The sequence below is a fragment of the Poecilia reticulata genome, linkage group LG6 (genome assembly GCF_000633615.1).
Source record: "Poecilia reticulata strain Guanapo linkage group LG6, Guppy_female_1.0+MT, whole genome shotgun sequence".
Classification (NCBI taxonomy): domain Eukaryota; kingdom Metazoa; phylum Chordata; class Actinopteri; order Cyprinodontiformes; family Poeciliidae; genus Poecilia; species Poecilia reticulata.
The window spans coordinates 11,957,403-11,972,666 of record NC_024336.1 but is presented as its reverse complement, the minus strand read 5'-3'; the positions used below and the strand labels follow the sequence as shown (position 1 = coordinate 11,972,666).

General features: G+C 40.1%; 2 protein-coding genes across 4 annotated transcripts; one reads left to right on the top strand and one right to left on the bottom strand.

The window, feature by feature from the left end:
• Window positions 1-147: 147 nt before the first annotated feature.
• On the top strand, window positions 148-5,877 carry slc25a44a (solute carrier family 25 member 44a). 3 transcript variants are annotated; one of them, XM_008411196.2, is made up of 5 exons: window positions 148-166; window positions 480-605; window positions 1,319-2,014; window positions 2,104-2,231; window positions 3,757-5,877. In XM_008411196.2, the coding sequence occupies exons 3-5, from the start codon at window positions 1,381-1,383 to the stop codon at window positions 3,946-3,948; spliced, it is 954 nt and encodes a 317-aa protein (XP_008409418.1). In that variant the 5' UTR covers window positions 148-166; window positions 480-605; window positions 1,319-1,380; the 3' UTR covers window positions 3,949-5,877. The 3 variants fall into 3 exon arrangements, with proteins under 3 accessions (XP_008409418.1, XP_008409417.1, XP_017160995.1); XM_008411195.2 differs by lacking the exon at window positions 148-166 and adding an exon at window positions 282-339; XM_017305506.1 differs by lacking the exon at window positions 148-166 and having other exon boundaries at window positions 348-605.
• Window positions 5,878-6,567: 690 nt separating this feature from the next.
• Window positions 6,568-13,802, bottom strand: skic8 (SKI8 subunit of superkiller complex). The gene is made up of 10 exons (XM_008411194.2): window positions 13,286-13,802; window positions 13,174-13,201; window positions 12,813-12,918; window positions 12,272-12,444; window positions 11,941-12,089; window positions 11,040-11,133; window positions 9,962-10,055; window positions 9,726-9,818; window positions 9,498-9,576; window positions 6,568-6,780 (listed from the first exon to the last, which is right to left on the bottom strand). The coding sequence occupies exons 1-10, from the start codon at window positions 13,295-13,297 to the stop codon at window positions 6,691-6,693; spliced, it is 918 nt and encodes a 305-aa protein (XP_008409416.1). The 5' UTR covers window positions 13,298-13,802; the 3' UTR covers window positions 6,568-6,690.
• Between the last annotated feature and the right edge of the window lie 1,462 nt (window positions 13,803-15,264).

The following is a 15,264-nucleotide window of genomic DNA, read 5'->3' as shown; positions in this document are numbered from 1 at the left end:
GAAATGGCTTGAAAAGATCATAAATAGCACTGTGACTTTAAAAAAGTGTTGCCATGTGACGTCAACGGTGTTGCTTTCAATGCACTTCGGACTGTTGGTTCGAGGAACGTTTGTGTAACTGACGAACGAAATACTATTTATTATTATTATTCAACAAATGTTACATGTATGTATAAATCTTTATCTATGTTTTTGCTTATTCATACTTTATTACCTATTAGTTTTCTTTTGTCAAAATCTGAATTGTTATTTCGTGACACCCTTGTAATGTACTTTATTAGAATTTCTACCCGATCATGAATGCGTCATCTTCCTTCAATTGTACAAACAACTGGCAAAGTAAATATTTCAGTCCTATAAATCGGAGTAGAATGCTTTTCAAACCTGTTTTTTTATTAACTTTAAAGTAGAGAACAATTTGAAGATGTCTTGATAAAGTTTAGACCCTTGACCTTTTACCTTTGACTGTGTTTGTTCAGAGCAGTAATGGACGGAAGACATGACCCTCCATTATGTTGCAGCAGCGGAGGCCGTTCGAGTGTAAATAAACAACTTCGATACCCAAACGACAGTGGCCGAGGACGGTGAACTTAATGACTATTCTGGTACGTTCAGTCGGTGTGTTTAGGTGACATTAAGTTGTGTTTTTTCGATAGGAAAACCCCATGTCAGTTTGTTGTTGCTAAAGCAGCTCGAGTATTGTACACGCTGCGACGTGCACGTGCTTCCTCTTCCAACAAAACATCACTAAGTTATTGACTAACTGATCAAACGTTTAAAGGGCAGTTGTTTATCTTGTGTTGGATATTATTTTACTCCCAATTTGTCAGCAGCGAAATATGTGCTTTTAAACTTCCCCTCTTGTGGTCTCCGTTTCCCTTACGGACTTAACTGACTCTAACGAGTATGTTTCACAAGCCATGTCAGTTCCGGGTTTATCAATTTTGTGGTAACACCGATTTACTTCTCTTGTCCATTGTGTGAAATGTTGCAGATATTAAATGAGGGAAATTAACATCTTAACTGTCTGGCTGTTACAAATCTATAGAGGAATGTGTGTTTTTGAAGTGTCTTGCAAAAGTACTCACACTCATAACTTAACATTTGGTCATGTTAAAACCACACATTTAAACGTGTCTATTAGAAATTTTCAGTGATAGGCCAACACAAGCAGAGAAATGTTTTCACCATAGAGGGCAAAACAATGAGCAGAAAATGAAATCAATAAACAATTAGTCCTGGTTTGTCTGGTCTCCAGATTGGTCTGGTGTTTTACGGTTGTCTTATATCATTCACTTAACGCTTCTGTCTGATGCAGGTATAATGGAAGCAGCAGCGTTTAGGACCGCAGCGCTTTGGCTTTAGGGCCTGACCGGCACCATGCAGCAGAAAGGTGCCATCCAGATTATAGAATGGGAGGACCTGGACAAGAGGAAGTTCTACTCATTGGGTGTGTTTATGACGTTGACCACCCGGGCCACGGTCTACCCAGCCAGCCTAATCCGGACCCGGCTGCAGGTGCAGAAAGGGAAGGCCATGTACTCGGGCACCTTTGACGCCTTTTGCAAGATCCTGCGAACGGAGGGTGTGAGGGGCCTCTACCGAGGCTTCATGATCAACACCTTCACTCTGGTGTCAGGACAGGCGTACATCACCACCTACGAACTGGTGCGCAAGTACGTGTCCCACTACTCTCCCAGCAACACGGTCAAGTCCGTAGTGGCAGGAGGGGCAGCGTCGCTGGTGGCTCAGACCATCACCGTGCCCATTGACGTGGTGTCCCAGCACCTGATGATGCAAGGACAGGGGGAACATCACTCCCGCTTCAAGGTGAAGCCAAAAATGATGCTCGCCACATCTAAACGCAACCCTACTTTTGGACAATCGCGGGAAATAACGGTGCAGATATTTGCAGCCGATGGTTTCAGGGGATTTTATAGGGGCTATGTGGCATCGCTGCTCACGTACATCCCTAACAGTGCCCTCTGGTGGCCTTTTTATCACTTTTATGCAGGTAAATCAACACCGCGTTTCTTTTGTTTTCTCAGCATGTCTTTTTGTACGACTTGGCCTTACGATGTATAATGTCATTTGCATTTTTAGAAAAATTATCTTTAATGGCACCAAGTGGATGTCCCCACCTGATTCTGCAGGCTGTGGCAGGACCAATGGCAGCGGCAACTGCTTCCACCATCACAAACCCTATGGATGTTGTTCGTGCAAGAGTTCAGGTAAGAAAAGCTGCAACCTTTTGAAGGAGGTTGTCATTGTTTACTCTTCAGACCTTTAGTTTGATGATCTCCTAGCTGTTGGAGTGAGGTTGAACACAAACATGACCTGTCTGAGGCCTTCAGAAAGATGATTGTAGCAGTTTATGTGCCTGGTGGGGTCACAGACGGGTTTGTTATCAGGTATCCCACTGTAGGATGTTCAAAACAACTGGTAAGGTGCCAACGACTGCCCGGTCAAAGTTCACCCTTGGAGTAGACCGGAAGATCCTTGAAGAGGTTCCCCCCCAAAAACAACCTCTACCATAGGATCTACCATAAATTCTGCCACATGTCAGAAGGTGCTTCAAGACATTTGAGACTGGCTAGCTCAATTACAAATAAATGAACCATCTCTGGGGGGTTTTCTGCTTGATTACCTTCATAATGGAGAGTGAACATCAAAAACCAAAATCATTTCAAATCAAATCAAATTTTATTTGTATAGCACATGTCAGCAGCAAGGCATTTCAAAGTGCTTTACATTATGACATTTGCATGCACGTCATTGAATGAAATCATAAGTTGAAACCACAGGAAATTAGGCAAGCAACAGGGTACACTCTGGACTGGTCACCAGCAAAGCAACACAGAGACAAACAACCACGCACACACACACACACACACACACACTTAAGGATACTTGGGAGAGACCACAACATGACCTAAAAGGCATGTTTTTGGACTGTGGGAGGAAGCACCCAAAGAAAAAAGGTCCTTCTCTCTACCAACTGTGCCACTGTTCGCCCCATAACCGGTAGAGGGAGGAACTATCTGCACAATCCTTCAAGGATAAGTGGGTATAGACATTGTATCGATGAAGTGCATGAACCCAAAACAACAAAACACGACTAAGAGCGTCACAAAGCAACCTTCATTGGGAAGCACAGTGGTAAGAAGTGTCTAGTATGTGGTCATTGGTCACAAACCTTCAAGGACTTTTGATCTCTATTGCTGTACAGAGAGCCTTGCCATGGGAAACGTAACATTCAGGACAGAGACAGGTTCTGTCTCACAAGGACGAACATGTTTAATGTTGAATCTTCATATTAACTTCAGAACCAAAGTAAAAGACATTGTGAAGTTGCAAACTGAAGTCTATGAAAGTTGTAATCCACAGAGAAACAATTCATACTCTGATATGGGCTAAAAGGCCGTTCAGCCAGGAGGAAACCATGAGTCCAAAAGTAACATAAAATAGTTGAAAGTATCTAATCACACTCGTAGACAATGAGCCTAAGGTTTAGGAGCATCGTGTCTTACAATACACAGATGGTCTATATATAGTTTAAGCTGAATATAACAACATACAAAAGAAATCATTTAATCTTCCGCACTCAAAATGTAACAAACTGTTGAGTTTATTTATACAAAGTTGTTGTTTATTTCCCCTGGTAATATAAGGTTTAAACCATTTATCAGCTCGCCTCATCTGCCAGCGCTGATTCAGGCTAACCATGCATCATCATCATCATCATCCTTCTCTAAGGTGGAGGGCCGAACATCCGTCATAGAGACGTTCAAGCAGCTGCTGGCGGAGGAGGGCATCTGGGTGATGACCAAAGGGCTTTCGGCCCGCATCATTTCCTCCATGCCCACGTCGGTGCTCATCGTGGTTGGATATGAGACGCTGAAGAGGCTGAGCCTGCGCGCCGAGCTGATTGAGACCAGACACTGGTGAAAGACAACAAGGCGTAGGCAGGGTGGGGGACCAGGACAGCCTTTCATCATTCTCCAGCTGCACAGAGGCAGTGACCCAGATCTGTCTGATGCACTTTAGATTGGTGCGGCTTTAAACGCAGGAACAAAGAGAATTCATCATTAGACGCAACCGTTAGCAACTGGAAGGTTGATGAAACAACCTTATTGTTCTCGCTGTCCTGTGAATTCCTGTATTATTTGTGAATGATGCACATTGAAATGCGTAACAGGTACTTGTTCCTCGTTTGTGTTGCTGTAGATAAAATGACGCTTGGTGATGGATGAAAAGAACAGATTGAAAAAAATTCAAGTTTTAATCTAGATTATGGATTTTCAGAGTTTGGTAGCTCGCTTATCAAAGAGCAAATGGACATCTGCACCCTCCCATCTACCTTTTTGCTATTATTTCTGTAAATGTTTAACTTGATCTTCCATTCATACAAGTTTCTCTGGTCTTGTGGGGTTTACCCGCATTAACTATGATGCTTTTGGTTGCCTTGTCATTTACAGTGCTGTAAGTATGAGCTACCTTTTTATTATAACCATAGTTCATTCAGCCTTGGTCATCTAACGTTGGCGTTGGGTCTCAACATGACGTCAAAGTCGACACGGTCTAATAGCGAGGTTAGCTAGCAACTCTTGGCAGACAACACCATGGCAGTGGAGCGTCCAAGTCCTTCCAGACAATTATAGATTTTAATTAATCATGGTTACACTTCATTTTATTTTCCTTGGCCCAAACTAAATGTACACACTGTATATTTATGCTCTAAAGATCTATTTTGTCTCTGGCGTAGGCTTGGTGAAGTTCAATATTTTGAGTTACTTCATCTGTTTTGTTTTTTTACCCTCATTTGGCCACCCCTTGAAGAACTCTAGCGCCCCCTATGGGATATTCACAACCAACACTTTGAAAAGCCCTGATCTTGAGAGGTTGCATTAGGTCAACTGAAACTAATAGAACAGCTTTGTGTGGTGTAAAAAACTATTTTGCCTTTATCCTGTTGTACTCTACTGTACAAACAACATTTGCAGATCTTTCCCCTGACTGAATTGGTATGGGGGGTATGGTTCAAGGATCTGCACGCATTTTGTGGACTTTAAGGTATTTTCCGAGGGCTGTCCGGTCCACGGACAGAAAGGTATCCCGTTTGAGAACCTCTGGTCTCATCTTTGCTTTTGGAGATGATGCGTTTCTGTTGGCATCCTCAGCTCCTGCACGTCAAAAGCCATGGTAACCACCTGAGAGAAAGGCGGAGTCCTCATCTCAGATCGACGGTCAGTATCTTTTGAGGGGCCTTGTCTGCAGAATACTTGGTACTACTCTTTTTGTATTAAAAAAAAATCTGATACATGATTAACGTGTAATTCTGTAGATTGATACCCTTTAGGACTTTGATTATATTGTACATCACTGCCTTTAATGTGTTCACTTCAATGAAGAGTAAACCACATTGATTTGAGCTCGATTGTATCACTTCAGTGGTAACCAGGGTCCTCAAATTGATTCCAAACATTTATATTTGAACACTTAAAGTGTGTAAGTGAACACTTTATTTTTTTGTATGTAAAATATCTCCTGGTGAGAAATTTGATGATTTTAAGAGGACTGTGACTCAAACCACGCTACCATAAAACAAAGAGGGCAGCAACACACCAGCACACCCACCCTGATTTACTAACCTACCTTCAAAGTTGACATTACGGTGTATTCAGATTTACTGCCACCCGACAGCGGACATTTTGTGTATTTTTTTAAGTAATGTTTGTGGACACCTCTGTCCAGGTCAAGTACAGCGTTTCTGTGAATAAGTCTCTTAGTATTTCTTTGACACATTAAATTAATGTGTAAACGTTGTGTTACATCAACATGTACAGAGTTGCAATTGAATAAAAATTTTATAATTTTTTTTTTTTTTTTTTACATAAATCAGGGGCTGCAGTACATGTGAGTCTTCCAGAGGAAGCACTTTATGCTTGAGATGAAACTTCTGTAATCATACATCTTAAATTAGAATATACTTTATTTATTTTAGTGGTTTGACTCAAAAACGTTAAACTTATTGGTGGATTAAACATGAACTGATTTCATTTAATTTTGATTATGGTCAAAATTATATTTCTCAGAAAATGAGTATTTTAAAACCAACTAACTTGACACTTGTCCAGTAGACAGCGCTGACAAAGGATATTAATGGAAAGTTGAGTGGAAGAAAAAAAACTGAAAAAATGTGCACAAAACGGATGCACACAGCCTTAAGGCTATTGTGACACAGTCGCCTTTTAGGGGTTTGTCAAGCTGGGAATCCTTAACTAAGAAAAACAGCATTTTTTTACAACCGTGTTTGGTATTTTAGGCCCAAGCCTGTTCAGAAAATAATCAAAGCAAAAAGTTTAACAGTATTTCTGCTACAGTATAAAACCGATTCATTTGCAGTTCTGAAACTGTTGATTTGTGAAAAGTAACATTTCAAAGTCTAGTTCATTTCCAGGGTTCACCTTTACATTAGTTACTTCTGACTTCACATTTCAGGCCATGTAGATAGATGTCTGTAAATAAATCTCTAATAGGTTCAACTAACAACAATACAGAAACAAATTACCAAAAAGTATTTTATTTGGCCCAATTTAGCCAGTGCATAAACAATAACACATTTACTACCCCAAATCCCCCCTCTAAGTATCAATGGAAACCTTTTCTTCCTCCAGCTGCTGCTCTTCATCACAACGGGCAGTCGTAGATGTGGATGGCGCGGTCGTCGCCGGCAGAGACGATCTTTGAGCCTTTGCTGTTGTACTTCACGCACCACACCTTGGGACGACAGAGATGTAATAAAAAAGCTCCATGAACGGAGGAACAGATCAAACTCTCCAAATGTCCCTGCAGCCTCAGTTCTAATGAACGCTGGCAGGAATTTTGTGAGACAAACCAACAAAAAAAAAATTTGATTCGCAAGTAGATTGAAATTTGGTTTTTGACTGAGCCGTTTTAATTGATTCATATGCTTCAATCTAACCCAGTGTTTCTCAACCTTTTTTGGGTCAGCGCCCCCCTAGCCTTTATCCAGGTCCCTCACCGCCCCCCACCAAAGAATTTGTAGGCTACTTTGCACTGACCCATTATTTTATTATTAATAGTACTATCACTATTGTAGATGTTTTGATTTTTATGCTTGTTTCTGTATTTATCATCAAAAATAATTTCCCAGAGAACAAAAAAGCCATGGGAATAGTCCATTGGAAGTGTCATGGAGTCATCAGCGTCATGAAATTAACACTGACATGACAAATAATATTGAAGAAATAAATATATAAAATCTAATTAAAAACATAAATAAGTGATAAGTTATTTACTGTTATGGTCTGCAAGATATATTTATTCTCAGTATTGGATGTGGTCTCAACAAACCTATGGCACTTCAACATTATTTTACCTTTTATCTGGAAATAGTGTATTTATTCTTGCTATGCAGTCCTCTGTATTAAGTTGCTAGATTTATTTTATCGTTTATTGACGCTCACCATCAGTAATCTTCACTCATCACCTGCTGCGCCGCTTAATCGTCACGTGTTTCACATCATGTGTTAATTTTTCACTGTTTGCGCCGGATTCTCTGTTTTTATGCCATAATTCACATCTAGTTCGCCACTCCGTTTTATGTTCCGCTTAAGAGTTTTGCGCAAAGTTGGTTTGAAGTTTTTTTTTGTTTTTTTTTTAACCCCCTAAGGTGTGAGGCGGTCGGGAAATGTATCGATGGGGAAAAGGCAGACTGACATAAACCTTTTAAAACAACAGAAACAATTTCGGTATTCTGATTATTGAAATTTAAAAGTACTGTTGTAAGTGTTGTTCCATCACACCCGCTTCATACGGGTGTGATATAGCACCGGTGTTGATGCTATAAAATGTACGCTCTCTATCGTGGTATCACCCGTGGAGGGATTTCTTTATTTAAATGGATTCTTTTTTCAGAGGGATACAAAGTGAGGGTATCGTGATTTTAGTAATTACATGTTTATAAGAGCAATTTTCTGTTGTCCTTCCATGGAAGCGGGCAGCATCCAGACGGACAATAAAACACTTTTTAATATTAGTTGCTGCTTTGACATGATCACAGACCTGCTGAAACATATGTACAAAAATACCAGACAAAGTCAATCACAGCACCGTCATCAGCCGTTGTAACGCTGAACTGATGCGGTACCAGTAGCAGGAGCGGAGCTGCGCCAAGGAGCTAACAAACACTGAATAGAAGAAGAGCTGCCATTGATACAGTTGCAGCCAAGCATGATTTAATATTACACAATACAGTTTTAGCCAAAGTCTAAACTGGTATTGTTGTGCATTTAAGGTGTAAAGTTTACCTTCGACCCTTTTGTAAAAATTTCCGCCAGCGCCCCCTGCCGTCCTCTGAACGCCCCCCAGGGGGCGGTACCGCCCACGTTGCGAACCGCTAATCTAAACCATCGCTGGTCTGGCTGCAGATGGGAAGATGAAGCGTCTCACGACGCTTCATCTCACAACATAAATGCCAAAAATTATTTAGAAAATCCAGCAGCATGATGCTGCCACTCCCATGTTTCATGGTGGAAATTTTATGCTTTGGTTCAAGTGCAGCAAAAGGGTCTAGTCCACATTTAGACGGTTAATTACAAATTATTTTTTTTACACAATTTTGGCCTTTAGTGTGGCTCAAAACTAGCTTAGGCTAAATCTGGTGCAAAGTAACTTATGAGTGTTTTCCTCATAAACAAATGAAAGACAATCATTTATTAAAATTTCTGACCAGATTGGAGTTTTGAGAAAACTATTTGTGTTTGCTTGTATACATAGGAAAACAGAGATTTGGGGTCCCGCGCTTTAAAGTTTGCAACAAATAGCGCGCCAATGTATCCATATACTTGCTTTGATATGACTCCCAATCGACATCTTGTGTTTTATTAACTTTATATTCTAAAATGCTATTTAAAGTAGTTCAACCTCTAAAGTGATCTTCCTGTTGAAAATGTGTAATTCCTAACAGGAAATCATGGTTATTTTTAAGCGATCTGATTGGCTGACATGGATTTCAGCTTTGCGCCCATATAGTTTAAAGCAAAACTCAGGGGTATTTTTGTGCAAGTTCATGTGGATGAAACCTGCACAAACTTGCTTAAACTGATCCCGTGTGTTTTCTTAAATGATGTGACGGAGATATTTGCTTTCATAAAGATCCGGCTACGTGGGCACGAGGACTTATTTACTGCCATGTCTAGCCTGCAGGCCAAAAGGACAGATTTTGGTCTCATCTGAGCAGACGACTTGGTTCCACATCTTCTATGGAATAGTGTAAATTAAAACTTCTTATGGTTTTCTTATTGCAAAAAGTAAAAATTGAGATCTTCCCACAAAAGGTGATTAGTAGTGCAGTATTTTACTCCTAGGCATTAATATTTATCCTCTACCGTTGGTTGGTCAGTCACAGAAAATTCCAAAGATCAGACAAATTTTCATAAATATCAAAAAACTAGAGGAGTCAGGTTCCTCACCTGGTCTTGATGGTCGAAGAAAGTGTTGATGCAAGCTCTGGTGCTGACGTCCCAAACCTTCACGCTCTTGTCAGACGAGCTGAGGGGAGCAGAAGGCAGAAGGGTTTACGTTTTGATGGTGGAATGGATTCACACCGACATGAAGCATGGGAAACTAGAGGAGAAAACACGTCACATCGTTTCACAACAACGTATTGAAGTGTGGAAGAGCTGCTTTTAGTGTTCCACCTGGAGACAAAGTGGGTGTGATCCGGAGAGAACGCCACATTAAGAACCCAGGAGCCATGGCCGCTCAGCGTGCCGGCAAGGTTGGCGTGTTGTCTGAGGAACAGATACAGCGCCGCTTTAATCTGCTACTTTGTCCACAATTTATCCATGTTAAGTTTCATTATTAGGTTTTTCTGAAGCTAAATCACTAAATTACGATTGATCAAAGCGACGATGCACAGTTAAGTGCTACTTACACGTCGTATATTTTGATATATCCATCGTCAGAGGCGGTGACCAGCAGCTGGGAGTCTGGGGAGAAGGTGAGGGATCTGATGGGCATGGCGTGACCTGCAGACACGAAAACACACCGAATATCAAACTCCTCGTCTGGACAGCACCAAGTCTAAATGTACTATTCAAGTCAGGATTCCTGAACACTTAGTTTACAATTTTACTCTTTTCGAGGCAAATTTCAGGAGTTCACCAAGGTTATTTTTTATTGTGTTTTGGATATTTGACACAAAAAGTCAGCTTTAACTCTTAAGTGGCACAGCGCCATATTTCAGCTTATATTAGCTTTATTATCTGTAAATTTTGTGATTGTCAAATAAGGATTAGAGTAATATTTAAAAGATGGAAGACAAGAAAAAAAACGTCTGGAAAAATCTTGAGCATATTTCCACACTTGTCCAGAACAGAAAACTGGTTAAATAAAGTTCCAGACTGTCTGCATGAATCTCTGTTGTTTTTAGTCAACTTTTAAAGTTTTAAGTAAATACAAGAAGCTCACTATTGATGATTTATGCCACATATTTCTACAGTGATCCGACAATTTATATGCAGAATAAATATATGTACGGACAGAGAGACTCAAACCTTCAAACAACAAATGCTACACTGATTTTCTAAACTCAAATTTCCAGATTTCCCAATCGTTTTCAGGCCATCTTTAGGTGGACACATCACAAAGCATTAACAGAAAAGTGAAACATTATAGCAAAATCTGAGAATCTGAAGCATGGGAAACTAGAGGAGAAACACTTAGCAGTTTAATGTATAATCTAAAACTGCTAAATGTTTTATTTTCAGAATTATATTTCAATAAAATTTAAATTAAAACCTTAAAGGAAATAACTTGGGTTTTTTCCTGCCTCTAATAGACGACCTGTTTAATCCTAATGCTGGAAAATTAAAAACCAAACACACTGATAAAAGGTCTAAATCATCACTAAAAAACATCTAAAATGCTCGAATTGTCAGGCATCTAATCAAAGGGTTATTTCTGAAAACAATTAGTCGTTTTTCTTCATATAAATCTATAAATTAGCCGACCTTCAAGTGTGTGGAGTAGCTTCCCGGTGGCGATGTCGAAGATGTTGATGATCCCATCGATCGCGCCGCTGGCTAAATACTTTCCATCGGGGCTCTGAGGAGCAAGAAGAACATGTGAAATGGAGCCAAGATGGCCACCACAGCGCTATGAGGAAGTTTCAGATTACTCCTGTTTTTGCTTTTTATGTCACATGTAAATATTTCAGAGAATCAAACTCATTAAACAGAGTAAAAATGAAAACCCCACATGTGAACATGTTATCTCAAGCATGTGAACATAAGCTTGAGGAAGATTTTAGTGATTTACTGAAATTTAAGTTTTAGGAAGGTAAAAACGTTTCAAAAAATCTGGATTTTTTTTCCAACTATAGAAGTTTTTCTCTCATTAAAATGACTTTTTTTCCTCATAATTTTAGGAGATTATTTTTCTGATAAAAAAATAGTATTTCCTGCTAACATTATGGCATTCTCAATTACTTATTCTTTATTGTATAACTCATAGAAGGAACGGTTGAAATAAAATCCACTTTTTGAAAATATTTTCTGTAACTTATTTTTTCCAAAAAGAAAACAAAAAATAAAAAGTTAAATCAGACAACATAAGGTCCTTCCGGAAAGTTCTGGGTTCTGAGGTCTCCTCCCTGTGGGACACCTCACAAAACTCCAGAGAGAGGCGGCTGATCATGTAGTAGAGATGAAACATCTCAACTGACGCATTTCTTTGTAGATAAAACTAGTCTGACGATTGAAAAAAAGAGTTAAAAAAAAAAAAAAAAGCAAAAACGAGGTACAAATACTTTCAAAGTGTTAAAACAAAACGGCGACGTACATAGAAAGGAGTCACAACGGTAGTTAAAAACTCAGACTAGATCTGAAAAGAAAACAAGTGGCTGATTCTCACGTAAGCTATACTGAGGATGAATTTTCCTCTGGTGTCCAGGGAATATTCCTTCTTGCCGCTTTCCACACCGAAGATGTTCACTTTTCCAAGATGGCTGCCTGTGGCGATGTACTTAGAGTCTGGAGAAAAGGCGACTGTCCATGCATCAACTATAAGAGTGACAGAAAATGGATAAGAGGATACGAAGCATTTACCTCTGGAAAACAAAATCTGCGTTTGTGCATTGTAAAAAAAAAAAAAAGAAAAAAAAAGCTACAGCACGTTCTTAAATCACTGGGCAATCTCAGTCCAGATGAGACACAAAAGCAAGGCGAGAATAAGCTCCTCCCACCTGGTCCGGCATCCATGGACTTGATCTGTTTCCCCGACTCCAGGTCCCACAGGCGGATGTGTGCGTCCAGGGAGCTGGAGGCAGCGATGGCTCCATGGTGACTGATGTCCACAGAGACCACGCCCAGCTGGTGACCCTCCAGGGTCCACTGCAGCTCCAGCTTCTCATCCGACCTGCACCAAACGAGAGATACGCAGGCTACTTCCAGGTCTAATCAAAGCCTTGGATTTATCAGCTAGCTTTCACATGGATTCGATTATTATTCTACCGGAAAATTTGATAGGATGTGAAATTTCAGCTTCATTTGAGGATGTGACAAAGCTAATGTCCCTGAACCGGTTCCATTAACTCTGGAGTCCTAAACCATTAGCTGAGGTATTTTTCAAGTGTAAGGAAGGTGGAAAAGAATAGAATGGAGAAATGACAGTAGAGAGGCTGAAAAGTAGGATTGAAGAAAGTCAAGCAGGAAGGACGGAAAGAAACAACAGACAAAAGAACGAAAGAAAAGCATCAGTGCCGAAAAAGATGAAGAAATTCAAACCATTTCCAGACTTTGACCAAATCATCTAGTGAACCGGTGATGATGGTTTCCGAGCCGTCCGCTTCACTTTTGCCCCATGCTGCTGTCCAGATGGCATCGTCATGAGCTGAAGGGAAACAAGGGAGATAAAAAGAGAAATCCCAGCTCATACCAAGCTCCCTCAGCTCAAACAAACAAACTCAGATGCTGKYACTCCTAATTCCACCTCTCTGTCCACATGAACAATACCAAATATCACCAGCATGCGCAACTGCAGCCTGTTAAATGACCTCACAGAGATAGATTAGGACTCTCATTTGAAACCGTTAAATAATGTGAAACTCTAAAAGCAGCGGTGGTGTTCGTGATCTATGCTACTCACCATGTTCTTGCTTGAACAGAATGCTGTACTGAAATTAAAGCACAAAAACAAAGTCAACCTCTGTCTAAATATCACCACACCGAACAAGAAGTTATATGAATTTATTCCTTACCTGGGTACTCATTGCGTTTGGTCCTGGAAGTWTTTCACCCTGTATTCAAAATAATGCAGTTTTTTTTAACTGCCATTTTTAAGTTCATCCATCCATCCATCCATTTTCTTGACACCCTGGTTCCTCAGTGGGGTCGGGAGGGTTGCTGGTGCCCCATWTTTAAGTTAACACTGTTATTTTTAAATGTACAGAGCTGTTTGCTGTCTTAGAATTGATTTTGAAAAGAGAATTTCTAAATAGCAACTTAGTTTTTTTTTTGTCATGAACACAAACAAATGAAGCAAACGTAGTAGCTAACCCAGGCTAGCTCTCTCTAGCTCGCTGGTTTTGCAAACAGATTTGCGGCTAGCTGCGTCACTCCGGTGACGTTCTCAGCACGCGCCGGATTGCAAGCGACATTGTAGGTAAATAAAAAAAGATAATGGCGGCGAAATGCGCTCACTTACCTTCAAAACCCCAAATTTTATCCTAGAAATTTGGTCCCAACTGATTTACATGTGAAACTGCATCATGACAACATTTGATGTAACTTCCGCCGCCGGACTTCCTTGGCTTTTGTTAATAGGGTTTGAGAAACGTCAAATAGCCTCGCTATCGCCCCCACAGATGCGGCAAAGAGGGGTATTGCAGAAGAGGTATGGTCTTTGTTATCAGATTAACAATTGACAAATAACTTTTGTCAATTGTTATTTGACAAATGTTGTCAAATAACATTTGTCATGTGTTCATGACAAATGTTGTCAAATAACAATTTCAAATGTTATTTGACAACATTTGAAATTGAACGCAAATACAACACAAAGTGGAAAGATAATAGAGAAACAAGGGTTACATGTCAAGTGTCTAAAAAACAAAATAAAGGAATGAGTTTGGTCAACTCTTTTTCATCTTAAAACACGAACATATATACAGCTCTGGATAAAATTAAGAGACCACTACATTTAACCCCACTGAAAACCTCATGGTTATTCCACCAAATATTGTTTTCTGAACTCTCCCAGAGTTAAAACATTAGTATTATTGTTTCTAAATGGATATGAACTTGTTTTCTTTGCATTATTTGGGGTCTGAAAGCACTGCATCTTTTTCATTATTTTGACCATTTCTTATTTTTGCAAATAAATACAAAAGTTTTGCCTGGAATTTTGGAGACATGTTGTCAGTAGTTCATAGAATAATAGAACAATGTTTATTTAACTCAAACATACACCTATAAGAAGTAAAATCATAGAAACTGATCATTTTAAATGGTCTCTTACTTTTTTCCAGAGCTGTATATATATCTTATATTGTAACTTAATTTTAATGCCATATCTAAGTGTTGAATTTCAGTCCGACAATATTCTACATAAATACATTCATTCRTCAAAGACCTTTCTCCACCCATCCATTTTCTTTACACCCTTGTCCCTCAGTGGGGTCGAGAGGGGTGCTGCTGCCTATCTCCAGCTAACGCTCCGGGCGAGAGGCGGGGTACACCCCGGACAGGTTGCCAGTCTGTCGCAGGGCAACACAGAGACACACAGGACACACAACCATGCACACACACACACACCTCTAGGGATAATTTGGAGAGGCCAATTAACCTGACAGTCATGTTTTTGGACTGTGAGAGGAAGCTGGAGTACCTGGAGAAAACCCACTCATGCACAGGGAGAACATGCAAACTCCATGCAGAAAGACCAGGGCCGGGAATTGAACCCAGAACCTTCTTGCTGCAAGGCAACAGCTCTACCAACTGCACCATTGTGCAGCCCCAAAGTCATGGAACGTTGCTGGAGATAGGCACCAGCAACCTCCCGACCCCACTATGGACAAAGTCCTTTCTATATTTTTTAATAACCTGGTTTGTTGGATATGTTTGATTAAATATTTTTTATGTGAACTTCCTTTACCTCATTGCTGTCCAGGTGCTATCAGGAAAATCAAGAACATTTTGGACAACCCTGAGTATCCTCTTTGTGAGGCTGTCATGCAAC

Coding starts and splice junctions, on each gene's coding strand:
- slc25a44a (XM_008411196.2), top strand. CDS start 1,381: ATGCAGCAGAAAGGTGCCATCCAGATTATAGAATGGGAGGACCTGGAC. Junction 2,015..2,103: donor TTTTTATCACTTTTATGCAG/GTAAATCAACAC, acceptor TTGCATTTTTAG/AAAAATTATCTTTAATGGCA. Junction 2,232..3,756: donor TTGTTCGTGCAAGAGTTCAG/GTAAGAAAAGCT, acceptor TCCTTCTCTAAG/GTGGAGGGCCGAACATCCGT.
- skic8 (XM_008411194.2), bottom strand. Junction 9,819..9,961: donor TATATCAAAATATACGACGT/GTAAGTAGCACT, acceptor TCTGTTCCTCAG/ACAACACGCCAACCTTGCCG. Junction 6,781..9,497: donor TCTTCGACCATCAAGACCAG/GTGAGGAACCTG, acceptor TGTCGTCCCAAG/GTGTGGTGCGTGAAGTACAA.